Genomic DNA, 26,997 nt, shown 5'->3' on the forward strand with positions numbered 1-26,997 from the left:
CCGGAAATGTCTTTGTGACGTCATGTCGGCCGATTTTGATGCAAAATATTAAATTACGGCAAACGCTCTCAAGAGCTCAGGTTTAAAGCTAGATTCAATTTCTTTGCATGAGTGGACTACAAATATACGTAGCTATCAAACTGCAATCTCGATTTTCAAAATGTTGAAAATTTTGAAAAATAGGTATTTACAATTACAACAAATGTATTTTTGATTTTTTCAAAAAGTTTTTGATTTTTCGCAAAAACCGGAATATATGTTATAGAATGCTCCTTGATGAACTACACTAGCAAGTTTTAGCCCAATATCTTCAAAAATAGCCAAGTTATTCGCATTATTGTCAAAATTTTACAGTTTTTTTTCAAATCCATTTTTCAGTACGTTTTGACGTCGTACAGCAATATAAATGGCACCATCGTGTTCCTGAGCTCAAACTGCATCTGATAGGCACCTTTTTGTTGAAAAATTTCATTTTCAAAATTGACCTTTTCTGACCTGAAAGTGACCTGACCTCCGGTAAATGCAGCTGAAAATGACCTCAAATGACACAGACGACATTATTTTCGAAATCTACGAGTAAAATGGACCATAAAACATGCGGCACATGATCGACCGATACATGATATACAATTTTCGTGACCTAGAATAACCTGGCCTTGACCTGAATAATTCGAAGTAAAAGTTCGGTACCCTCAGGGTATCTAAGGCATCTATCAAGGTGTGCGTAAACCAAAAATGAGCATGATCGGACTTGGCAGCCGACGGTCAGAGCCTAAATTGTCAACTAGCAAAAATGTCGATAATTTTTACTTTGACCTGACCTGTGACGTCATCGGTGACCTCGAGGTCGATGAAAATGGGTTTCGCTCGACAGTTTTTCCAGGGCTATCAGACACCGTTTGAATTTTGACAATCGGCCCAGTAGTTTCGTAGATGGGAGGGGGGGGGCTCTGGAGAGCCCCCCCCCCCCCCCAGTCACTCGCGTTATGGAAAATACCCCAGTCATGCGCGGGTTAAAATGGATAATAATACCTGAATAGGTGGTTGCATGCCATTAATTAGCTGAATTTTGATGAAAACAACGAAGAACTATATTCAAAATGATGACTTAATTTATGGCAAGGACGTCATAAACAGCACAAAACCACCTGGGCTCAATCTTATAAACGCCGTGGAATGGATATGGCAGCACTGGCTGAAGTTAAGCTGCAGAAAACGGCTATTAAATGCAAGATGGTTTTCACGCATTTCAGTCCATCGTATGTTGACAGTCCAAAGAATCGTTTCGTTGACTCGGATAACGGTTTTTTCGGCACTTGTGTCACTGTCGATGTTACCAAATGCCGTAAATAGAATAGTACGTCATTTTGGTGTGCATATAGCGAACTAAAAGTCGCTACAAGTTATTGTGAATCATGTGCTACAGACCGTTATGGCGCGTAAGTTTCAATAATTGCGCATGCGTTTCGAAGGTGTATTGCGTTTCGTTATCTACCTACCCTGTAAATTGAAATTTTTGTATCTTAATTAGCTCATAAGATACAAGATAAAGTGACTATACAATTGAATAGCATGTGGCGAATGTATTAGGCTAATCGGTTCACCTTAACTTGAAATCTAGTCTTCGTGGCAACGTCATACACATTTGGTCATATCTGGTAAAGACCTTGGCGGTCTGGTAAAGACCATCGAAATTGCTCTCTAGTGTTGTCAAATTATATTTTTGAGACGAACGGCTCCAGATTACGAGGTTTTAGCATATATCGAACAAAACTGCTATCTCAACTCCATTTCCCATGTTAGACATGAACATGTCCCTTTAACCCTCGCCTGTATACAGGGTGTCCCAAAATTAATGTCACACCTGTTACGAGATGTACAGGTACTATATTCCACACTTTTGTGCACAGTTATCGCCGGTGATCAAATCATCGGTGGGAGAAAGTACATAGATATCTTTGTACTTCACGAGACAAAATTCAAGGATCATTTCAAAGACCGAACAACTTTCACTTTCAATCTAGGTCTCGCAATCTACAATCTAGGACAGTGTTTGGCAGGTCCTCCGGTGTCGTGCCCCCTTTTCGGGCGCCAGGCAGGGCCATTACCCCCACCTGCCAGACCGCATTGCATACACAACCAAGTTTATTGAAATGCCATACCTTTCCGTGATACTTTGGGTATTTCGGGCATTATTAGGTAAAAAGCGTCGTATCACGACAAAATTGTACCCTCGAGCCGATCATTGTTTTCTGTCATAAAATATTTCATATAATGACACAAATAACCATTGACTTGTTAGTTGTTTCTTGAGATCATGATAGGTCATAAAATCTCAATTCTAGAAGTAACAGCGGGTCCCGATCTTCTCCACAATTGTATGTCATTGACCTCTTAAAACTCTTAAAGCTAGAACTTCGCGGAAAAAAACGGGCGTATTGCCCGTGACGAGACGAAGCTGATGATACCCAATTTTAAGGTCCTAGGTCATTGGTTGACCTTCCAGGTCAACCAATGACCAGCTTCCAGGTCAAGGTCCAGGTCCAGCTTCCAGGTCATGTCAACGACCAAAAAAGTCAGGAAAATTGAGACCTGTCAGAACTTTGTAGTGAGGTTGTTGTGGGGTTTTCGGGGTACTGATCACGAATTTTATCTAAGTTTTGATCACAGATGATGTCTTCATGCATTTAGGTCGGGTCAGGTGAGGTCAGGTCAGGTCAACCAGTAAGGGTTTTGCCGGGTATTCGTAGAAGGTGGCAACCGCCTCAGACAGCTTCGCAACATGTTACGAAGGCACCAATATTACTTAGTCGTAAATGTTAAAATGGTTGCGAAATTCGAAATCAGCTTCAATGTATAAGATTGATCAACTCGTACTGAAAATTTCGTCGTGATCGGCCGCTTTTTGCGCGAGCTATTCGCGAGAAAAAGAGGAAAAGGGGGTCCTTCTATAAGTGCGAAGGTTACAATTGGGTAGCAGCGGTTTCCTATCGTCACGGGTAGCACGCTCGTTTTTCTACCGCAAAGCTCCAGTTCAGAGGCCGAGAGGCTGGGGTCCAATCGGCCCCTCCCCGTTTACGTTAGCTGCTATGAAAACGCCAATAGAGGGGCGACGGTCAGCGTTCGACCTGGACCTATCTTTGAACCCTGGGACCAAACAGTTGTGATTCTGTCCCATCAAGGGAGCCATTAATTCTAAGATGAGGCTTTCTGATAGGCCCCCATTGCCCCCCGCCGAGGGGCTCCATTATCCCCAAAGGGGACATGCCCCACCATTTGCCGACCCCTGATCTAGGTTGTTCAATGTACAATCTAGGATGTACAATCTAGGTTCAATCTAGGATCGTTTTCTACCCAGTCCAGGCTATAACCCTGTCTTTTCTTTTCCCTAGTTCCCAACTAGTTCCACACATTCCGTCTCAAAACTCAGGCTCCAAAAATTCAACGCTCGTGATTTGAAGCGTTACTAAAGGAAATCGGTCTTCCATTTTATAATCCGCAATAACATCCTTACACAGCCTTGATTTTGTCTGCTACGGTGCAATGTCAACATAATTTCGCCGGTACTGGCTCCTAAACCACATTGGTTACATTCTAGTCACGTAACCTTCGAATTTTGTGACCCTGACCGGTCAGGGCATGAACTGAAGTCATTTACGGAGCAGCACCCAGTGCGCGCGTACAGGTGTCCAGGATGGCAAAGCCAGGGGTGGAGATCTGTCAAAATGTCAGGGGGGGGGTCCAGGCCGGGCAGATGGAGGCGGGCTGGATGCAGTACCATTGACTTACATAGCAGTAATTTGTTTTCAGGGGGGTCCTGACCCCCCCAACCCCCCGAGATCTCCACCTGTGGGCAAAGCAGCAGAGCAAATCGACCCGCAGCCGGGCTGTCGGCATGGTTGCCGACGGCATGACCCACGGCGTCGCCGAGGCACTGGGCGTGAGTCGCCGCACGATTTGGCGCTGGTTGTCACGCGACAGAGGCGGACAGATGCTTGAGAACAAGCCGGGTCGCGACAGGAATAGGTCCGTCAACCGGGTAGCGTAAATTGTCATCACGAAGCGCGGTGCTAAAGACTGGTCAATCCACAAGGCACAAAGAAACTATCAAGGCGGCTGACTGCCAATGGTCATCCAGTCTCCCAAGTGGACAATCCATCGGTGTCTGAGGATGTCTCTGAAGCTGAAGCCCATCAAACCGCGTCTCCATCCTAAAACTTCTGCTGAACATGTCCAGGGCCATCTATAACAGGACGGCGCCCCGGCTCATCAAGGTGCAATGCAACGATGCAGGAGTGGTGTCGATCGCACTTCACGGCATTCTGGGAGAAAGACAAGTGGCCGTGGAAAAGTCCCGACCTGTCGCCGATAGAAAATCTGGGGGGTTTCGTCCGGAAAGAGATGAACAAAATGGCGCAGAAACATCTGAAATCACGCTGACCAGAGAGGCTCGATCTGCCTGGTTCAAGATCAGTCTGCAGAAGCTGGACCAGTTGATTTCTGTAGTGCCGGACCGTATACTTGCCTGTATTAGAGAAAGAAGAGGATACATATGCAAGAAGAGCGCAACCCTCATGTTTGTTATACTCATGCAATGGACGCTGGAAAGGTGTGACATTATTTTTGGGACACCCTGTAGGGGGGGGAGGGGGTCGAACGGACTCCCTCGGTTTTTCTCGAATAACTTGTGTAAAAGTGGTCGATCGTGACGAAACTTTCAGTACTCTCGCGTTAATCAATTTTACGCCTACCCTGAAAATTTCATGACCCTGACCCAAATGATCTTTGACCTGTGACCTACTTTTCGAGACCACGTTTGGCCGGAATCGCGATTCGGCGTATGTTTGCTTGCATTAGCCGCCCGTTTGCAGTCTTTTCGTGGTTTCAAGCGTTCAAACATGTGATATGATGTTGGTCCCATGCAGTAGGGTGGGTGTCAAGGTCACCTGAAGGTCAGGCCAGGTGATTGGCCTTTGATGACCTCGGTTCACTTTTTCGAGTTTTACATGTTTCTAGGCTAGTTTTTTTTAACTGAATTCGAATTTAGTAACCATTTGAACATTTACGAAGTAGTTTTGGTGCCTTCGTAACATATTACGAAGCTGTCAGACGAAGCTGCCTTGACACCTACTACGAATACCCAGCACGACCCCAACCTGACCTGATCCGAACTGGCCTAAATGCATGAAGGCAGCAGCTGTGAAGTTTTTAACAGGTCCCGATTTTTCCGACTTTTGGGTCATTGGCCTGACCTGGAAGGTCGACCAATGACCTAGGACCTTAAAATTGGGTATAATCGGCTTACTCTAGTCACGGGCAACACGCTCGTTTTTTTCCGCGAAGCTCTAGCTCAATCAGGGGCGAAACGGCAAGGGGGTCCAATGGATCCCCCCCCCCCCCCTTATACGGTCGTGGCGAGCAAAACACCAGTACGGGCGAGGGTTAGAAACCAATTAACGCCCAATGATTCAAAGTTATTATTATTGTTTATGAGCTACTACAACACTCACTAACCATCCTATTTTTTCAGCATTTCATTCTCGACCCCTTTTTTTACTGGCAACATTTTTGACCAACGGGCTTAATAAACACTGCGACATCGACATTTTCCCTTTCAGCCAGTTGCGCTATTGAAACCAATGCATTAAGTTACCAGGCCTGGACTAACATTGTGTTATGCCCAGTCTGGCTGGTTTTTAGTGGTGTCATGTCTACATCATAAACGATTACCCATTTATTGCCTTTCAGGACGTCGAAGCCCATCCCGCGGGGCTCAGAGCTTCTGGTGTACTACGGAGACGACTCGGCCCGGGAGCTGACCGTCCACTCTGAGACGTCTGGGGAGTCTGTGACTTCCTCTCCGGCCGGACCGTCATCCTCAGGTCAGTGCATTGTTGGTGGCCCCAAAGGTCGTGGCACACTAAGGAAAGCCCCTATTTGTTTGGTTCGACCGGCCTTGGTTAACCCTTCTTCCGATCATCCACTGCGTGCTTATTCGGCTGGGTTAGATGCAAGCAGGGCTGCTGCCTGCTCTCATGGAGATTAGGGGTAAATCGAAGCACTGCACACAGCCGCTATTGGAGTTCGGAAGTGGCCAAAATGCGATAACTCGTTAACCAGTTGACATTTTGCCAAGCAATTTTTATTGTATGTGAAGTCAACCGTAAGGTCACATATGGGAACGTATGAGCATCCATGCTGATACATCATTGCCGTAAAAAAATATTTTTGCTTGTAATCCGCGGATGACGGGTATATCCCATAACGTGGGTGACTCGGGAGGGGATTCTGCATAGCTTCCCTGCTGTCTTCGAAACTACTCGTTCAATACTAAAAGTTCAAACGGCTTCTGATAGGAATAGCTGACAAACGAAACCTAACTTTGTCACAAAAGGTCATGGAAAGGTCATGGGTCACAAAAGGTCATGGAAAAGGTCATGGAAGGAAATGTATACATTTTTTAAGGTCATGCGACGCATCTTTAATGGTCCATTTTGGCAAAAGCATCTAAAAATTATGTCATCTGGGTCGTCCGATTCGAAACTATTTCCATTCGACAAATGAAGGTCAGGTCACGGCGAGGTCAGAAAGGCCAAATTTTGAAGTTGAACATTATCAACAAAAAAGATGTGCATCGGATGCAATTTGAGCTGTGGAACACGATGATGCTATTCGTTTTGGTTTTCGATGTCAAGAACGTACTGAAATTGCCTTTGAAATTTCGAAAATTGTGATTAACCGACTACGGTAAAATGCAAAAGCCGATAACATTGCCATTTCTGAAGATATCTGACTGAAACTTTCCAAAAGCAATGCAAATGTTACACACAAAAGCCAATAAGGTTCATTCTGTTCGATGGCTGCTCCCCAAAACTCTGAATGTTATCAACCTGCTTGGACTTGCTTGGAGTGAGTGAAACCTGGCTGAGTCCGTCTGTCGATGACAGTTTTCTCATATTCCCTGGGTATAAGGTGATACGACGCGACCGAGGTGGTGACCGAAGGGGAGGGGGAGTGTGCGTGCTGTACCGAGAGTCTCTGAGAGTGGAGGTGCTGACAGTTCCTAGCACCGGCTCGCCGCTGGAGTCACTCTGGCTGAGCTTGTGTAGCACTACTACAGTGGTAATAGGTATCATGTACCGACCGCCTAGCGCGCCCGTGACTGCTGTGTTAGACGACCTGCAGAGTCAGTTAGCGCATGTATGCGGTACCGATAAACCCCTGTATGTGCTTGGCGATGTTAATTTCGATTGGCTGCGGCTGGCTGAGCTTGACGTCCGGCGATACTCTCAGGTATTAGAGGACGTAAACGTTAAGCAGCTAGTGTCGGTTCCGACACGCCCCGTGTCGGGGACGGCGCTCGACCACGTCATCGTCCGAGCATCAGACGCTGTTACGACAGCGACCGTCGTTCCATGCAGCTGGAGCGACCACGACATCGTCATCGCCGAGACACCACTCACAAAGGAGCGCCGACGACCGGCCGAGATCACCGTGCGATCTACCCGATCTCTCGTGCCGGACTCGCTGTGTATGGAGCTGCTCCTGTCAGACTGGGACGCGGTGTACAGCGCGGCCGAGCCGGCGGCTAAGTGGCAGGCCTGGCTGGCGGTGTGGACGCCCGTGCTCGACCGTCACATGCCAGTCGTCACCATCAGGCCGCGGCACCCACCCTGCCCCTGGCTAACCGATAATGAGGAGGTGCGTGCACTGATGCGGGAGAGGGACCTGGCCCGCGCAGCACAGCGGGACAACCCGACACCGGAGACGACGGGCGACTACAGGCGGTGCCGTAACGGCGTAAAGCAGGCTATCGGCCGCGCTAAAGCCAACTTCTTCGCCTCATCGTACCGCTACGCACGCAAAACGACATGGAAAGATATCCGCCGGTTTCTGATCGCGCCGAAGGGAGGACTGACGCCTACTGACGCGGCGGGGGTCGAGGCCGGCTGGGCCGACAGACTGAATGGATATTTCGCGTCTGTGGGGCCGAGAGTCGCGGCGGAGTTAGAGGCGACCCAGCGCGACTCGGAGCCCCTCCCCCCGCGCCCGCCGCGCGTGGTGGCCGGTGCCTACCGGGTGAGACCAGCCACGCTGCCGGAACTCTCCGCGGCGCTGGGCAGGATGTCGTCGTCGAAGGCATGTGGAGAGGACGGAGTGACTATCGGCATGTTACGCATGACTTGGTCTGTGATCGCACCACATGTACTCGAGGTTGTGAACGCGTCACTTGTGTCGGGTGTACTACCAGGAGAATGGAAGCGTGCCACAGTTGTCCCCATCCATAAGTCCGGGAGCACTTCGGAACCTAACAACTACCGGCCTGTGTCTATTCTTCCGGTGGTAGCAAAATTAGTAGAAAGTGTCGTCAGCTCCCAGCTATTGGAGTATTTGATAGCACACTCGGTTCTCACTGATGTTCAGCATGGTTTTCGGCCGGGGCGCAGCACAGAGTCAGCGATGCTGGACACGGTAGGATACCTCATGGACGGCATGGATAAGGGATATATAGGGTGCCTAACAACAGCTGACACATCAAAAGCTTTTGATAGTGTGCAACATTCCAGACTGCTAGAGAAACTTGCCTGGTATGGCATTCAGGACCACTGGTTCAGTAACTGGCTTGAAAATCGTTTTCAGAGGACTAGGGGAGGGGAAACACTGCTAGAAATCACTCATGGGGTAATCCAGGGATCATTAATCGGGCCAATCTTGTTTTTAATTTTTACAAACGATTTACCGTCATACCTTGAGGATAGCAAAATTGTAATGTACGCCGACGACGTGCAGTTTCTCCATCAGGGTCAACCGCGTCACATTTTGGATCTCCAGCAGAGAGTGGAACACACGGTCAACACAGCTCACCGATGGTTCACTGCAAACAGCCTAAAAATTAATCCTACAAAAACAGATCTGGTGTTAATTAAGTCCAAAAGGCGTCAACTGAACCATAACTTCACGATCAATTTCGGCAATGCTGAAATTCCTCTGTCACCCGCTGTCAAAGTTCTCGGTATGACACTGGACAGTAATCTGTCATTTGACGCTCAGGTGTCAACCGTTATTCGTCGCTGTTATGCTACCATGGGAGGTCTCGCAAAATTGGCGCGGTCTCTCCCGGAGGAGGTGAAGAAAATGATAATCGAATCTTTAGTTTTTCCCCATTTAGTTTATTGCATGTCAGTCTGGGCCGGATGTGGGACAACTCAGAGGCAGCGTATTCAAAAGGTTATCAACCACTGTGCGCAGATAGTGAAGGGTGTTCCGCGATCTGCCCATGTATCGGCGATACTGAGTGAATTGAGCTGGCCGAACGTGGATGTTTTGGTGGCTGAGCGTGACATGGCCATGATGCACAGCATACTGTATAACGACCAAGCGCCGGCCAGTCTGCGTGAGCGCGTTGTGTATCGCGACACTGTGTCAGTGCGAGACACGAGAGCGACCGATGCCGGTCAGCTGCAGTTGCCGCGAGTCCGCACCGAGCACGCTCGGAAGTTTTTCAACTCCCGAGCCGCGGCACAGTGGAACAGCGCGCCCGCAGAGATCAGGGAAGCTAGCACCGCCGCAAAGTGTCGCAGAATGGCTAGAGATCATTTTACTAGAACCGATTAGATGGTGAGCATGATATGTGATAGCGCTCTTTTAAAGGTGTATATATTTTTTTAGAGTTTTTAATGTCGCTTTGTTTTAACTCGACCATGTTTTAACTATACATAGTTCAATCGTCTGTGTTCCTGTGTACTGACGCAAAGACGTAAGAGCCACGGTGAGTGGAAGTCTTTAAGAAATAAATGATGAATGATGATGATGATGAACCATATCGGACATTCTTACGATGTTCTGTTGGCTGGATGTCTTTTTGCTTTATTGAATTTGATCAGACTACATTCAGTTAAGACGACGTACATTTATTGGTCACCAGAAAGTATACCCACAAGTCAATCGACAATCGACAACCAACAAATGCAATCGACACGAGCGTCGAGCACCCCTCAGCACAAGCAACTGCCGGGAGCGATTAGACGGACCGCGCTCCTCTCTCGCAGCTGATTGGTCAGCTGCCGAACCGTACCTACGGACGTCAGCTGCACGGCCGCCGCCCGGCCGACCTGATCGGGGTCGGCCGGGCGGCGACCTAGCGTCACTAAAACTGCAATAACTTTTGCCGGCAGTGTGATGCCGACCTAATTTTTTCAGCAAATGAATAACAATTGTACGTTATATGTTATGGACGTTGTCTCGATGTGAAGCACGCTGTGCGTTTTTTGGTAGGCCTATGTAAATATTGAAATCCTCAAGCCCTTCTGCTTTGTGCAAGTGTGCAACAATTAGCTTACTATAACTGAGTGGGAGGTTTTTTAGATGCACTTTTGTTACCAATGGATTCCGCACATTTTTCCCTTTCAGCTGATATCTTACTTACGCATGTTCAAGCAAAGAATATGACAGGAGACTCGTCAACATTTACATGAAAATCGCAGCACAAGTTCGGTCTCACGGAGCAAAACAAAACGGTGTACTTTGGGAGCCCACCAATCTGTGCCAGAATGAGTAATATATTTTCTGGATGATATTTTATACAGTCTGATCAATTTACGACCAGAAAATGTGAGAAAATCACGCTTTAAAATTTGTCGAAAATTAGGATATTGGCCACTTCTGAACCTAGATAGCGGCTGTGTGCACTGGGCTGTATCCACAAACTGTAACTGAATTTGGATAACGATCCTCGACCCGCGAATTGACCACGCCGTACCATCCGTGCATTTGTACGAGTATATGAATCGGCAGGGCCCGTGCAGTGGAGTGAGCGCTGTCCCCACAGTTCGGGTCGCTCCATTCCGCTGAACTCTGTAAATAAAGAGCGACGGAAGCAAATGTAACACCCAGAGATAAATGTATAAATGCCCATCCCATACCTATCTTAACATCTTTATGGTGCCACCCGCATGGTGTCGACAAACAAAACACAAATGAATACCAGCCGATTTTGGCCGGGTTCTATAGTCTGAACAAAGCCTGAATACCGCTCATTGTTCGGCTCTAAAACGACTCTTTCAGTTTGCTTCATCACCAGACACATTCATACGTTCATCACAACCGGTAAAACATCAAAACAGAGTATGGTGGGCGCACAAGGTGTGTATCTCCGGCCCCATCTTCTTCAAGGACCGTTCCCTGGCGACGGGTCCTCCATCGGTTATTCAGCTCGCTGCAGCATCGCTGTGTCAACACCATCAACCATCGGTGATTTTGGCATGATTGGCCCTGTGCGACATGTCCTGAAGACCCTGCAAAGTCTCCGAGAGTGTACTGGAGGCTGGGTAATATCCAACAGTGCCTCAATCTCATGACCTCATTGCAGTCTCCTGGCATCATACCCTCAGATTTCTTTCCGTGGGAACACATACGGGCGGTTGTCGAGGGTAAATCACAGAGCGTGGAAGAGCTCAAACATGAGCTGCCCGAGCAAATATAAGCGACCTCTCCCCGGAGGCCTGAGGCCAGTTTTATCAAAAATTATCCGACGTCCGCCAAAAAAGCAGACGGAAAAAATAGGCGCCGCGCGGCCACAAGTTTCACACAAAATATCATCTCGACATTGGACGAAAACTAGTTTACACTGATTGTCAGCTGATATTAGTGACTTCATACTTCAAGAAGCCCCGTCAAATAAACAGGGAGGGGGTGCTCAGCCTTCCTATCCCCTCCCCTGGTTTCTGTGACTATGCCTGCTCAAATGCTCAGCAAGGTTTATAAACGCACCAGCTCTTACCACACACATATGGACCTACACTGCACAAGGGAGCGGCCGTACGGCTGCTCGTTCTGCCCAGCACGGTTCACTCAACGTACCAATCTCAAAAGACACATTCGAAGGCACCCATTGTAGCAGCCCTACTCATACTCCATCTATCTGGCACGGTTCACCTTACGATCGCTGATCAACAGAAACATGTGGACTCCCGCTGGCCAGTTTTTCTTCTCTGTACGAAAAGCGGCTTGAGCTGGCGGCATGGAATTTGTTGACATTTTCGTTATGAGTTTAGGGTTTCCACTTGAGATCTTGTGGGACCAGGGTTCCTTGTAATATGCAGTTGGTTGTAAGATCCATTGGTATCACTGATATCACTCACATATCAATTTGTAGCGTCAATCAATATATGTAAATGTGTTCTCCAGGTATTGCTGGCACTCTTCATGGTCCCCACTGCGACTTCAACTGTTTGGAACGACATCGCCTGGACAGACGCTTGAAGACACGGCACGGCCAAATAGGCATGAATGGCAGATACAAGTGCAAGTGGTGTTCTTACGTCACCGACCACTCCGGCAGCATGACGCGGCACCGAAGGACTCACGCGGAAGAACGACCGTACCGCTGTGAAGTGTGCGGCAAAACGTTTGCTCAACAAGTCGGTCTGACCGCTCACCGTCGTGTGCACACCGGTCAGAGTCCGTGCAAGTGTGATATCTGTGGGAAGGTGTTCACACGGCCCGGTGCCCTGACGATGCACAGACGTGTCCACGCTGGCGAGAAGGTCCGGCAGTGTGAACAGTCTGGTGCCGTGTGTTCAGCTATATCTAACGACAGAGAACACGGGACACCTCGTATTCATGTGAAGCCCCACCAGTGCCCCAAATGTTCGGCCAGTTTTGATAAACGTGCACATCTCATTGTGCACATGGGGACCCACGCGGAGGAGAAATCGTACGTCTGCTCCATTTGCTCAGCACAGTTCTTTTTTCGGTCACGGCTCATGGAGCACACGCGGACTCATACAGGGGAGAAACCGTTTGGCTGCTCCATTTGCCCGGTACGGTTCACTCGGCGTCCAAGCCTCACCATTCACATGCGAACCCACACAGGGGAGAAGCCGTTTGGCTGCTCCATTTGCCCGGCACGGTTCACTGAGCAGTCAAACCTCACTGTACACATGCGAACCCATACAGGAGAGAAGCCGTTTGGCTGCTCCATTTGCCAGGCACGATTTGCTCAGCGGTCAGCCCTCATCAATCACATGCGTATCCATACAGGGGAGAAGCCGTATGGCTGCTCTATTTGCCAGGCACGATTCACTGAGCGGCGGCATCTCACCGTACACATGCGAACCCATACAGGAGAGAAGCCGTTTGGCTGCTCCATTTGCCCGGCACGGTTTGCTATTCGCTCAAATCTCACCAGACACATGCGGACCCACACAGGGGAGAAGCCGTTTGGCTGCACCGTTTGCCCGGCACGGTTCACTGAGCAGTCAAACCTCACTGTACACATGCGAACCCATACAGGAGAGAAGCCATTTGGCTGCTCCATTTGCCAGGCACGATTTGCTCAGCGGTCAGCCCTCATCAATCACATGCGTATCCATACAGGGGAGAAGCCGTATGGCTGCTCTATTTGCCCGGCACGGTTCACTGAGCGGTCAAGCCTCACTGTACACATGCGAACCCATACAGGAGAGAAGCCGTTTGGCTGCTCCATTTGCCAGGCACGATTTGCTCAGCGGTCAGCCCTCATCAATCACATGCGTATCCATACAGAATAGAAGCCGTATGGCTGCTCTATTTTCCCAGCACGGTTCACTAAACGGTAAAGCCTCACTGTATGTACACATGTGTACAGTCACCAGCACTTGCTACTCATCACCCCCGGACGGCGGGGGAGCAAGCCAAGATACCTATAAGAAACAGGTAGGTCGGATGTTTTGAGTAACGCCCTGGTGACGTCACAGACATTTCTTATATGGAGAATTTCGCTTATAAGGAAAATATTTTACAAACGAAAATTTGTATTTTGTCAGGAAAAAAAATATAATCTTTCAATTTCATCATGAAACTTATATAATTTAATTACAAAACTTGAAATCCTGTGAGTGTTTGTCCCAACCCCTGTTATACATTTGGTCACGTGACTGCCATGATAAACTTTGCGTTTTGCAATGTTATGACTAAAACAGAAGTAATAAATCTTACAAGTGTATTCTTTATGATGTTTCAGTCAGCAATCGTGTAATTATATTCTTAAATTTTATACAATCTGCTGAAAAGAGGTCACGTGATGTTACCAAATTGTGCTCGGACAGCATCTTCTTGAGCTTCGATTTTGAGTACTATGTGCCTTCATTGAGGCCTAATAATGGACGTTTTTAGTTATAAAATGAAGCAATGAATCTAATGAGGTCAAAATTCAATCATTTTTGAACTTTCAGGCCGGGCTATCCTGGCATGAACTTCGGCCAGTTTGTGTGTTAAGCCTACGGTGAAGGGAAAACTTCACGCCCGGCTGACGTCACAGACCTCGGCTCATAGGTGTCGATTTGTATACTTTTGGGTGTGCCCGGGCACCCCCAATGCTGAATTGGGCACCTCCCAAGGGGCTCTGGGCACCCACAACCAAAATATGGTACTGGCATCACTGTTACGATTCTTTGAACGCATTGTTTTCTCTAATTCATAGGCGCGGGAACGGGGGTGGGGGGCAGTGGGGACAGTTAACCCCCCCCCCCCCCACTCTGGGGCCGTGGGGGCGGTGTCCCCAGCCCCACAGCTTTAAGACGGAATATCGCACTTTTTTGCAAATGTTTTCTTTTTTGATGAAAACGCCAAGGGATGAAAAATAAGTGGCCTAAAACCGGCGAGAGAACTAGGTTTGGGGGTACCCTAGGTTGATTTCAATTATGGTGTGTCTCCCCCCCCCCCCCCAGTCTGAAAGTAGGTAGTTCCCGCGCCCCTGCTTTAATTACCGTACATCAGAATGCGTTGTAAAAAATGGACACAATTTTTGCTTTATTTATACCAGACAGCAGCATTTGGTAGCCATCGACGCATTCGTGCCGCGTCAATGGGTTTTCGGTTCCAAACGTCCTGAAGTTTTGCTTTGAGTGGCGAGAGTCTTTTGGTCCAAATTATCATGGTTTAACCCGCGCACCAACGGGAATCCGCATTCCGCGCCAACTTCACACCGACGGGGGGCGGATACCTGCTCCCCGTGATATCTCGAGAACGAAGCAAGATAGAAGCAAGCGGTAAATGGCATGGGATACAAACGGACAAAGTCTACAATTTTTACTGAGGTCATTTTCAGGTCAGGTAAAAACAAAATGGCGTCACAGGCACTGGCGGATCCAGGCTTGCGTTTTGGGGGGGGGGCCAACTCATGCAGGAGCCAAACCTAGGGTACCCCCAAATCCTGTTTTCTCATCGGATTTAGGCCACTTATTTTTCGTCACAGCCCTGACACTATGAATTTTTTTTAACTAAAAAGAAAAATATATAAATGGTAGCCCACCCGACCCATGCCTTTATATTACTTTGTAAACACTTACCATTGTTTTTATCGACCAGTTAAAGGGACCCTCCCACCTTAACATTAGATTTGAGCTGAGATAGCCAAAATGGGGTCCCTGGCTCACAATTACCGGTTTCGGCACGCACTCACAACATCGAGAAATGCCTTAAATCGGAAATATTGAATTTCAAAATTGCAGCATTTTGATTCAGAGGGGCTAATGCTTTTGGATACGCCTCTGAATGTGTGACGTCAGCGGAGATCTAATGATTTTTTAATATTTTACTAAAACGTTTGGTAGCATGCGGTGGTATAGGCTGCTTTGCGCGCAGCAAATGCCGCACTTTCAAATAAAGTCGCTCGGAACAGCAGCGGATATCCCAAAAAGTAAACAAAAATAAAAGTCTAATCTCTTGAAAACCGGTGAATATTTTTCGATAAAATTTGGTAGATATTCGTTTTCGCCCTTTCTGAACCTAGCGACATCACTTTCATGCCAATTCATTAACTTTTTTGAAGGTGGGAGGGTCTCTTTAACCCGCTTCGAGTCAGTGCTTGGGTCCCTTTGCGGGCCGGAGGTGGTAAAACAGCCCTGTCTAACTCGGCTCCTGGGCCACGCCCTGATTGAACTATGTTTCATTATCGTTTGGGGGAGGGGGAAAACGGGCCACTTCAGGCCTCTGGGAAGGGGGCATGGCCCTAAATGCCCCCTCCCTGGATCCGCCAGTGTAAGAAGAGACCATTGGAGCTGCAGTTGGGTACCTCAGACATCAGGGTACGCCCTCAGATGTATGTATAGGACTCGCATGGAGACCTCTTATGCTATAGTGTACTGAAAGGACCCAAAGGAGCCTGTCTATATGGGCTCCCGGAGATAGACGTGGGCCCTCAGGAGCCCGCCAGAGCCCCAATGAGGGATAAGTGAGGGATACCAAGTGCCTGCAATTGCATATTGCATAAGCCATAACGCCTTTACAAATCAATATATTATGCATCAGTGGCAGATCCAAGGGGGGCCACATGGGTCATGACCCCCTTGGTGCCCGGGGGCACCACAGGCCTGTCAGGGGCACCACCGGCCTAGTAGGGGCACCACCAGCCCGCCAGGGGCACCACAGGCCTAGCAAGGGCACCACGGGCCTGTGAGGGGCCCCACAGGCTTGTCAGGGGCACCCCAGGTCTGTCAGGGACACCAGAGACCTGCCAGGGGCGCCGCCGGCCTCGCAGGGGCACCATGGGCCTGTCAGGGACACCAGAGGCCTAGCAGGGGTACCACAGGCCTTACAGGGGCACCACCGGCCTTGCAGGGGCACCTTGGGCCTGTCAGGGGCACCACAGTCCTGTCAGGGCCCAGGGGCACCAGCGGCCTAGCAGGGGCACCACAGGCCTGCCAGGGGCACCACCGGTCTAGCAGGGGCACCATGGGCCTGTCAGGGGCCCCACCGGCCTCGCAGGGGGCACCACCGGCCTCGCAGGCATCACGGCATCACGCAGGGGCACCTTGGGCCTGTCGGGGGCATCACGGGCCTGTTGGGGGCACTTTAGGCTTGTCAGGGGCACCACAGTCCTGTCAGGTCCCAGGGGCATCAGCAGCCTAGCAGGGGCACCCTAGGCCCGCCAGAGGTACAGCCCACCGCTAAAGTAATGACGCGAAAAACCGCCAACTACCAGCTGCCGCGCCATAAACACGTGCCAACAACAGTCTTTTTTTTTAAGGTCGACTCCGCTCGCGCAACTTTTGACTGACCCTCACTGCTACTATATTGCTTCCATATTATGCTGTGGACAGTGGCGCGGGAACTTCTTCCAGACTGGGGGGGCTGAACCATCATAGAGATCAACCTAGGGTACCCCCAAATCTAGTTTTCTCATCGGTTTTAGGCCACTTATTTTTCAGACCTTGGCCTTTTCAACGAAAAAAAAAAGAAGAAAATATTTGCAAAAAAGTGAGATAGGTATTCCGTCTCAGCTGAGTGAAGAAACTACCGTTCTGGCAACCTGGAATAAAGGTTTTAAGCTGCCAAATGAGTTGCCGAGTCAGTAAAATAGGTAGATTTTTTCACTTACATGCTTTCTTTCTTTGTGACTCACAACCCCTAATTTGGGGAGGACAAGCTGCCCCAACGGTTCCTGGCCTCATAAAAAGATGTGAGGCACCGCCCCCACGGCCCCAGAGTTGTGAGGGCAAGCTTCCCCCACTGCCCTCTCCCCCGGTTCCCGCGCCCAAGATTACTTTCTCGCGCCTATGTATGAATCTATGAAATTGTGTTGGTAGATTTCCGATTTCGATTCCTCCAGCTGGGGGGGCTCAAATACATTACGAGCCCCCCCCAGCCGAAAAGTTGGAGGGGCTCAGCCCCCCCTAGCCCCCCCGGTTCCCGCGCCACTGGCTGTGGAAAGCTTTACTTCACCAAGTGGCTAAAAACCTCCATCAAGGTATATTTTCTTAGCAATTTTTCTGGCGTTTTGGGGGGGCCAAACAGGCCACTTTAGGCCTTTGGGGGGGGGGCCATGGCCCCCGTGGCCCCCCCCTGGATCCGCCAGTGGTCACAGGGGTAAACAAGTCAAAATAGCGGCGCTTAAAGGAAATAGTTCACTTTCACGAATTTTTTTTTTTTTTGCAATGGATTTATGATTTTTTATGTTCAAAATGATCAGCAAAGAAAATAAAACCTTTTTATAACAAAAGATTATTTTCTATATTTTGATATAGGAAGAACTTTTCAGTTTCTGTAAGGCACACGCGATCCAGTATGAAAAGAGCATGGGTCCCGAAAATTCTTCAGAAACTAGAGAAATTATCGCGGCCACCGGCATTTGGGCGATCTGCTCGTGCTTTTGTTACTGGAGCGCCTCTTTCCCCGAGATTGCGCCGGCCGCCTGCCAGAGTTGGCCTGCGCTACGCTACGTTACGCACTACGTTACGCTACGTTTGCTTTTTTGGCCAAAACTACGATACCGAATTACGATACGTTATATATTGCTACGTTACTGAATTACGGTATTTGTTAATTAACGCAGCAAATTATTTTATCGTACTACGTTATGCAATATGTCATCATCCACTACCCAGCGGAAACGGTTAGTCTCTAGTAAGCCAAATACTGCGCACAATTGATCGCCGGCTTTGCAGCATCGTCGGTGCGGCGGTGCCTACGCACTACTCGCTAGATGCGCTGGACTTCCGACAGGGAATTCCATGGGACTTCCCAGTGGGAAATCCTCGGTGTCGGTCTGGCCGGAAGCAAGGGCGGATCTAGGGGAACGTTTTGGGGGGGGTCACCAGTCGGCCGACATGCCAGGTCTGATGAATGAATTCTGACGACCGGGGGGGGGGGGGGGGTAGGGAGCGAGTATGTCGAGATCCAATGACATTTGATCTTCGTCGTTTCTGAGTTGAAGTTTTATCGTAAGTCACTCGGCTCAGTAGTTTTAGTTAGTGAAACCCACCTATAGAGGAGCGTCGCCACGGATTTTTTTACTGGGGGGGGGGGGGGGGGGCGGATCGACCGACTTAAAAACCCAGAAGTAGTAGATATAGTTACCTCACTTATGCATTAGTCTAATGCCCAATGCATTAGTAGCATACAGTCACGATCTCTCTTATTGACCTGTGTATGAATCGGCGGCGCGAAGCGCCGCAAAAATTTGAAAAAAGTTGTCAAAACACAGCTCTAAAACACAAATATTACAACCCTTTTAGCATGCTAGTACAAGCCGGAGTTCCTTCACAGTGCACATATGAATTCCGATTCAATTTGACACGGTTGGTGTTATTACAGTCACGATCTCTCTTATTGATTGGTGTATAAATCGGCGGCGCGAAGCGCCGAGAACATTTGCAAAAGAATGTGTCAAAACACAGCTCCGCTCCAAAACACAAATTTTACCACCCTTTTAGCATGGCAGTACAAGCCGGAGTTTCTTCACAGTACACATATGAATTCTGATTCAATTTGACACGGTTGGTTTATGTAATTACAGTCACGATTTCATATTGACCTGTACGTATGTACATGAATCGGCGGCGCGAAGCGCCGCGAAAAATTTGCAAAAACATTTGTCAAAACACAGAGGGGGTCTCCTCTCTACAGAGGACCACCGATCTCTACTGCGGGCCTCCTCTTTTCACAGGGCCTCTTAACTACAGAAGGCTTCCTCTCTACAGAGGGCTTCCTCTCTACTGAGGGTCTCTCCCTTTCAGAGGGCCTCCTTTACAGAGGACCTCCTCTCTTCAAAGAGCCAGAGGACCTCATCTCTGCAAAGGGCTTCCTCTCTTCAGAGGGCCTCTTCTCTACAGAGAGCCTCCTTTCTTCAGAGGGCCTTCTCTCTACAGCGGGTCTCCTCTCTTCAGAGGGCCTTCTGCATTCAGGCGGTCTCCTTTCCACAGAGGGTCTCCTCTACAGAGGGCCTCCTACCTACTGAGGAGTCAGAGGGGCCGACACAGACACTAGCGGTTATTCACTGGAGGCCCCAGGAAGTAAGAAGGGCCCTAGCTGTCAGGCTGGTCAGAGTGCCCTGAATGTCCTGACGTGATTTTTGGGATTCCCGTGAATTTCTTTCGCCTCCGACGTGATTTTGACCTGCCAGGGCCCAGGGGCACTAAAAATAAAACAAACAAAATAAAAAAATGGAAATAGGACATCACCAAAATTAAGTGGCCGAAATCCGTTGAGTTTTTAATTTTGCGTATAGGTAGGGGCACCACGAATTAAATTCATGACCATCCCCTTGGAGTTTTCCTGGATCATCCCCTGGTGCTCGCACGGTTGAGACAAAAATGAGTAAGATTCTGGCCTTCAATACGCCTTTTCACGCAACACGATCCAGAAAAACAAAGGTATTAGCTCAGAAGTGTTTGACATGTGATTTTGAGCATGCAAGACGGCGTCTATAGCGCATTTAGGTCTTCGGCTTTTGGGGGGGGTCAAATGACCCTCTCAGACCTTTTGGGGGGGGTCATGACCCCGTGGACCCCCCCCAGGATCCGCCACTGGCCGGAAGACTCAGTGGTATTCATATAGCAGGCGTCTCACATCCGTATAAACGGCCGGAGGTCTGGTGACGATATGAGTAAACTGAAAAAAATATGTACCTTATACAAATACAGCTGACCTGTAATTGCTACGGAATCCATTTCGTAGTTCCTACGTTATTCTATTATTTTCCGTACTACGCTACCGAAACATCCCAATTACGCTACGAAACGATACTGACAGCTACGGGTTACCGAAAACTTCAAAATAACGTAACGTAGGCCAACTCTGCCGCCTGCCATGGACGAAAAATACACGACTTTGAAATCCGGCTGATCGTGGGAAAATACCGCCGGAGGTCTCGGCTATATGCAGGAATTCGCCGGGATGTAAAGTATATACCACTGCCTCGATGTATAGGCTATAGCCTGCAAGCTGGCTTTGGTGCAAACTGCAAACATGTCAAACATGGTATAGGGCGGATTGTCGATTGATATAAGCGAATCAGACGTTCAATTGACAATTTCCGATTCTTATTCGATAATTACGGCCAATTATATTTTATTTTAGGAAGTGTTATTAGGAGCGGAGCAATAAAATCTCATTTCTCCCCTGTCCCTTTACCTATCTCTCAAATCCCTTGCTCACTCATCTTTCCTCTCCATAGGCGGCGGAACGGGGAGGGCACCGGGGCACCGTCCCCCGCTTTGATTTTGGCATTTTAACATTAGCTCTATGGGCGTTGCATGGAAAGAATGGGACCAAAAGTCGGCAGTGCCCCCCCCCCCCCTTAATTGAAGGTGTTCCGCCGCTACTGTTCCTCTCTGTAGGTATCAGTCTCCTTGCCGTCCTCACTGAAGTCTCTGTTAGTCTTTTCCTTCATACTTATCCTCCTTTCTCTCACCACCCTCTCTCTCTCTCTCTCTCTCTCTCTCTCTCTCTCTCTTCTCTCTCTTCTCTCTCTTTCTCTCTTTCTCTCTTTCTCTCTTTCTCTCTCTCACTCTCTCTCTCTCTCTCTCTCTCTCTCTCTCTCTCTCTCTCTCTCTCTCTCTCTCTCTCTCTCTCTCTCTCTCTCTCTCTCTCTCTTTCTCTACCCGTCCGTCTGTCCATCTCTTTGTCCGTCTCTCCGTCCGTCCGTCCTTCCGTCTCTCAGTCCGTCCATCCATCCGTCCGTTTCTCCATTCGTCCGTCCATTTCTTCATCCATCCGTCCATCCGTCTCTCCGTATGTTCGTCCGTCCGTCTATCTGTCTCCCCAGACCCCATCCGCCCGCCCGCCCGCCCGCCCAAGGCCCTAAAACGAGTCCTCAAATTAATAGGTTAGGGGCATATGCCCCCCGGACAGGAGCCGGAGGGGCATTCAGTACAAGTATGCCCCCCCCCCCCTCCATTCAGACTTACACTTCTTACGCCTATAACGAGGAACTAAATAAAAATTGATTAGAAAGCCTTCCTAGTAACTAGGTACTTTTGTGATCAGAGTCTATTTAGTAACCTCAATTTAGCTGTCATTGCCTTTATTTTGTCTACAAATATGTTGCTTCTTACCACAAGGGAGCAATGCCGCTTCAACCCTATTGACCGTATTGCGTAACAATGGCAGTCATATTGCGCAAGCCAGGGATCGGCCGCCGCCTATGCTTGGGAATAGGGACGGTTAGAATACGATTTACCTGTATGGCCGCAGCCAGCGCAGCGTAAGCGGGGGGGGACACAAGGGGCGCGTGCCGCCTCATTAGATGCATGGTGTCCTATGGGGCCCCAGAGGCCCTGCAGTGCCAATTAGTGGCCGCTCAGGGTCCAAGCGTGCCTCATTTCGACTGATATAAGACCCGCAGGACTCGTGAGAGTACCTCACGGAGTCACGGGCTCCTGAGTCGCCACACATCACAGTTTGACGACGCCATGGTTTGTTGATGTTTACATGGAAACCCAATTTGACACGTGTAATAGCAGCGTGTTGCTATCACCGGTGAAACAGGGCCCAGGTGGCCTACCATTTGTTTTGTTTTTTTAGAAGAAAAAAAAACTATCGTATCAGGGCTATGACGAAAAATAAGTGGCCTAAATCTGATGAGAAGACAGGATTCGGGGGTACCCTAGGAGTAGGTTTGGCTCCGTGACCTGGTATGCCCCCCCCGCGCTGAAACCCTGGATCCGCCAGTGCGTGAAATAATGCATTACAGATTAAAGAACCATGCAAAGTTAGCCCTTTTACTAGTTTTACTGGCAAGGGCGATAATGTTCCCCTGAATGTCCTTATTGATCAGTACGAGAATTTCTCTGAGTTCTCGTAGATAATTTCTCTAGTTTCTGAAGAATTTTCGGGACCCATGCTCTTTTCATACTGGATGCAAATATATGCAAGGCACACATCCTCAACGCAAGACACCTTTTTCGGGACGAGAAATAGAATATCTTTGCCTAGGGTGGTCGTTGGGCTGTAAAAGCTCCTGATTTATGCTCGTCTCAGCCCAAGCTACGGAACTGCTATTCCAGTTCAAAACCCATGTTAAAAGTGAACTATTTCCTTTAAGGTACAGTTTTTTCACGAATAACGATTGAAGTACCAATTTCTGTCATACCCACACCGAGTGACTGATTGCTTTGAAAATTTCACCGATTGATAAGGCCAACAGTTTGTACAAAACGTATATCTCGAAACTTCGATACCGGTGACCTAAGGTCAGGTCAATTTTGCCACCTCCCCATTATCTATAAGTCCATGGAATAATTCTTCGGAATGCTTGGGACGAGGCATTTGTATCACGGATAGTTGTCGGACTTTCGTTCCCGTCATGAGTTGAGATGATGTTAGTTTCACAACATTTCGGCCAGTTACTTCTCCGGCCGTCGTCAGTTGTTCTTTGGTCCATAGAAAGATCTTGGGTGTTGGTGGCGTTGCGCCGTACGCGTCAACCTTATCGAAAGCTCCTGTGGTCAGCGGGAAATGATCTAAGGTTGCCCCGGTGGTGGGCGATAGTTGTAACTAAACTAATACACTCCACCACTCGAGGCAGACATAGCGGCCAGACAAACGAACATCTCACCTCAAGACGGGGACGAAAGTCCGACATCTATCATCAGTGTCAATGGTAGGAAATAAAAATGCCTTTTTTCTGGACGGACACCATTCTGAACACTTCCAAACACCTATTAACAATTCAACATGACACACTGAACTGGAAAATGACACCCTACGTAAAATGACGTGACCCTTCCTTATATCCCTGCTCGGTCATCTCAGTTCACAAAAGGGAGCCAAACAGTTTTTCGTTAATAACTTCTGGTAGGCGCATGCTAGAGCGCTGATCGACTGAACGGATCGACTGACATGCAACATAACCTTTTCCGGTCAGGTCTTGACCTTGACCCGGGGTCAAATTTCAAAATGAAATTTCAAGGTCAAACTATAGTTTATTCGACGCGTCTTGATAAGAACATGATGGCTGGCAAAATAAATGTCGTGACTTTCTCGAGTAAAAAAGCTATGGCAGAAAAAAAAACTTTTCATAAGTGGCTATTATTGGAGTTTTTGCCCTCTGGAGAGTTTATCCTAAGCCGTTGACCTGAGGTCAAATCTGAGGACTACTTTGGCGAAAGAGCGTTGAAAGAGCTATCGAATGCGCTTTTCCGTGGCGCTGCAGCTCTATTAGTTCCCAAATTATGCGCCAGGTTTTCGAAAATTGTTCAAACAATCCAAACTTGACCTTTTATGACCTCTGGCCACCTGAGCTTTGACATGACCTTATAAAGACCAAGTATTCTCCTCATTTTAACTGTCTTTCCAATACCGCCTACCGCATGTCGCTACGTGGCCCAGGAGCCGAGTTAGACGGGGGTGTTCAGACACACACCCCCGGCCCGGCGCGGGAGGCGCTCAGCACCGGCCAGCGCGGATAAAACAGCTCCGTCTCCGTCTTTACTGGGTGGGCAAACACACTCAGTTAACATGTTATCCAAGGCCCTGATACTAACACAATGCAGTTTTATCTAAAAATAATAGCATATGAGCTCCGCCTTAACCCTCGCCCGTATTGGTGTTTTTTTTTTTCAGCCGCGAACGCACAGCCCACCGCTAAAGTAATGTAGGGTTTTACCAATCTCAACGGTTGGCTTTGACTGGCGATTGTTACGACCCCTCCCCCCAGACCAAAAAGTAGGAGGGGCTCAGCCTCCCTAGCCACCTCTCTTCGCTGTACCCGCGCCTGTGCCTGTTCAAGTGCTCAGCAAGGTTTATAAACGCACCAGCTATTGCCGCACCGGACCTACACTAGCGGCCGTACGGCTGCTCGCTCTGATGAGCGTGGTTCACTCAACGCACAGGTCTCCCGGGTTTTAGGCGGTAAGTTTTGCCTTTACTAAATTTAGTAAATTTCCGGCTATATCTAAGAAACTAATCGGTGTGCGATGACGCCATTTTAGAGGAACATGGCAGGCATGTGTACGAATAAATCGATGGCATCTTACACGCTAAAAGATTAAGACGAAAAATATATGGCCGGAAATTTAATCACGCGCAGTGGATGGGGGGGGGGACGAATTTCGCCCACCCCTCCTGTTTTCCGCCAATAACTCGCGTTCGATAAGTGATGTTAACGTGAAATTTCGGCTACCTGTCCAGAATTGAATTGCGGATCTTTTCGTGTAAGAACTTTGAAAATCGGTTCACAACTTTTCTAGCAATAGCGGTGTAAAGTCAAATATCCTGCCGCCGCGGCGCGCCAGCCGGCGCCGGCTGTTGCGCGCCGCCCGAATGTAGACTGTGCCGGGGCCTCCGTCTTTACATTGCGCTTCAGTTCTTACTGCTGAATTCGTTCGATCCGCGTCAAATCTTGTGTGAAGACTAAGAAATTTACTAGCAATCTTATGGTCAAAGAATTTTGGAAATCGGCTGGTGAAAATGAATTATGAGCGTGTAAATACAAAATTGTGATTGTCGCGTTGGCTGACCTGCGTCGGACGATCCCGCCGCAGCGGGTGACATATTCTTAGCAGGCTTCAAACTATCATACTGATTGTTGAATTAATTAGAAATTCATCATTCAAGCTAAAAAAAAATGTCTGCCCTTTCATATAGTGAAAGAAATAAGAAAATCGGCTTGTAACTTTTGGAGTTATTGGCGGGTAAATGCAAAACTGTCGCTAATATGGCAATTTTGACCACATTTGACCTTATTTGACCTTAACCCTCCCCCGCACATGCCATTTTCCCATCCTATAGAACGCACATGGGGGGGGGGTTGCCACCCCTCCCCCCTGCGCCATTTCGTTCCTGTTGGAGATAGAGCTTCGCGGTAAAGACCAAAAAGATTCTTTGGGAAGAGACAAATCCAATGATACCCAGTTTTAACTTCTCAGGTCAGTCATTGGCCTTCCAGGTCAGGTCAAACTAAAAAATGTTGCTGTTTTGGGGTCACCGCTGGATATCAAGTGCGCTGCTTAGCATATACCGATGACGATGCCGTTTTCTGGTGCCAAGCCAGCTAGAACCTCTTTGTCACACTACCCGACCAGGTTTTTGCTGCTGAGGTCATTTCAGGTCAAGTTAGGTCAAGATCAATGATATGTGTTTGTATGGCTGTGTGTGTCTGTGTGTATACTGATGTGTGCACCGATTGTTTATGTGTCCATATTACATGAAATCATGATCTGGGAAGTGGGAAGCTTTTACCGAAGGTTGTTATGAAACCACTAACCAGCGTGCTTGGCGCACTCGGGCAGCACCCGCATCTGGTAGAAGGCAGGAGCTCTTAGTCATGTCCATCTAGCTCACAAAGCCCCTGTTTCACCTCAACTCTTATAATATGCGCTGCATATAATCCAGTACAGAGCCCTCAGGGACACGTAAAGGTTAGTCTTGGTGCCCCAGAGAGTCAGAGACAGAAATGCCACCAGAGGCCGATGTGAGGTCCTCAGACGCCGGATGGGCCCTTGAGGCCGGTTTATGGGCCCTTAAAGGCCAGCAGAGGGCCCTCAGAGGTCAATGCGGGTCCTCCACGGTCAATGTGGGGCATGACCACCACGGAAGGGCCCTCAGAGGTCAGTCTAGGACCCTCAAAGACCGGCATGGAGCTGTTAATAGCTGGCGTGGGTTTCTTGAGCCTCGTGACAATCGAATAAGGGCCGGGGCCCCATCGCTTTTTTTTTGGTGGGGAATGATATGATAACCCCTGATTTTCCGTGGGGGGGGGGTCATGGCCCTGATGCCTACCCCCTCTACCCGCCGTCTCCGATCCCCACTCCGATGTTCCAGAGGGAATTGATTAAGAAAATGTTGGCTTGACCAGCGGCCGGCCCAGAGCGGCGGCCCAGTACTGCCCTGATCCTGACCTCCCGCCGGGTCCCCACGCACTGTGGCGACCAGCCCCTCATTCAGCTGAGTCTGCCCCAGCTCGTTACCGGCGGGCAGCTGCATATCGTCATCGGTCGGGTTTATAAGCTGGACCTGTGGATGTATGTAACCAGCCGAGCTCGTTTCAGCAATCATGCTGGGCACCTCTAGAATCTGCTCGGGTGTCTCCTCGGGTGACTGGGAAACAAACTCGACCAATTTCTCGGACGAGTGCCGGCCTGCCGTATCCAGCTTTACGGCGACCACACGCACGTGCCTGGAGGCCGGAGGTCACCGTCACATCTGTGGGGAGGCACACCGCTCACGGGCCTTTTTATTTACCGTGGCGATGTTGACGCGACCGTTCGCAAGGCAAAACACATGTGTTCGGAGAGC

General features: G+C 48.9%; 1 protein-coding gene across 5 annotated transcripts in view; it reads left to right on the forward strand.

The window, feature by feature from the left end:
- The window catches only part of LOC122386917 (zinc finger protein 2-like), a 65,371-nt gene that overhangs the window by 33,075 nt on the left and 5,299 nt on the right, over window positions 1–26,997 (forward strand). Inside the window, exons 10-11 of one of the 5 annotated variants that reach the window (XM_043376648.1) lie at window positions 5,749–5,882; window positions 12,187–13,565. In XM_043376648.1, the coding sequence (XP_043232583.1) occupies window positions 5,749–5,882; window positions 12,187–13,550 (1,498 nt within the window). In that variant the 3' untranslated portion in view covers window positions 13,551–13,565. Of the gene's footprint in view, window positions 1–5,748; window positions 5,883–7,293; window positions 9,821–12,186; window positions 13,572–26,997 lie in introns of those variants that run through there. The other 4 variants (XM_043376651.1, XM_043376650.1, XM_043376646.1 and 1 more) reach the window with 4 other exon arrangements.

Source organism: Amphibalanus amphitrite, unplaced genomic scaffold (assembly GCF_019059575.1).
Source record: "Amphibalanus amphitrite isolate SeventyFive unplaced genomic scaffold, NRLGWU_Aamphi_draft 000267F_arrow, whole genome shotgun sequence".
In the NCBI taxonomy this organism is placed as follows: Eukaryota; Metazoa; Arthropoda; class Thecostraca; order Balanomorpha; family Balanidae; genus Amphibalanus; species Amphibalanus amphitrite.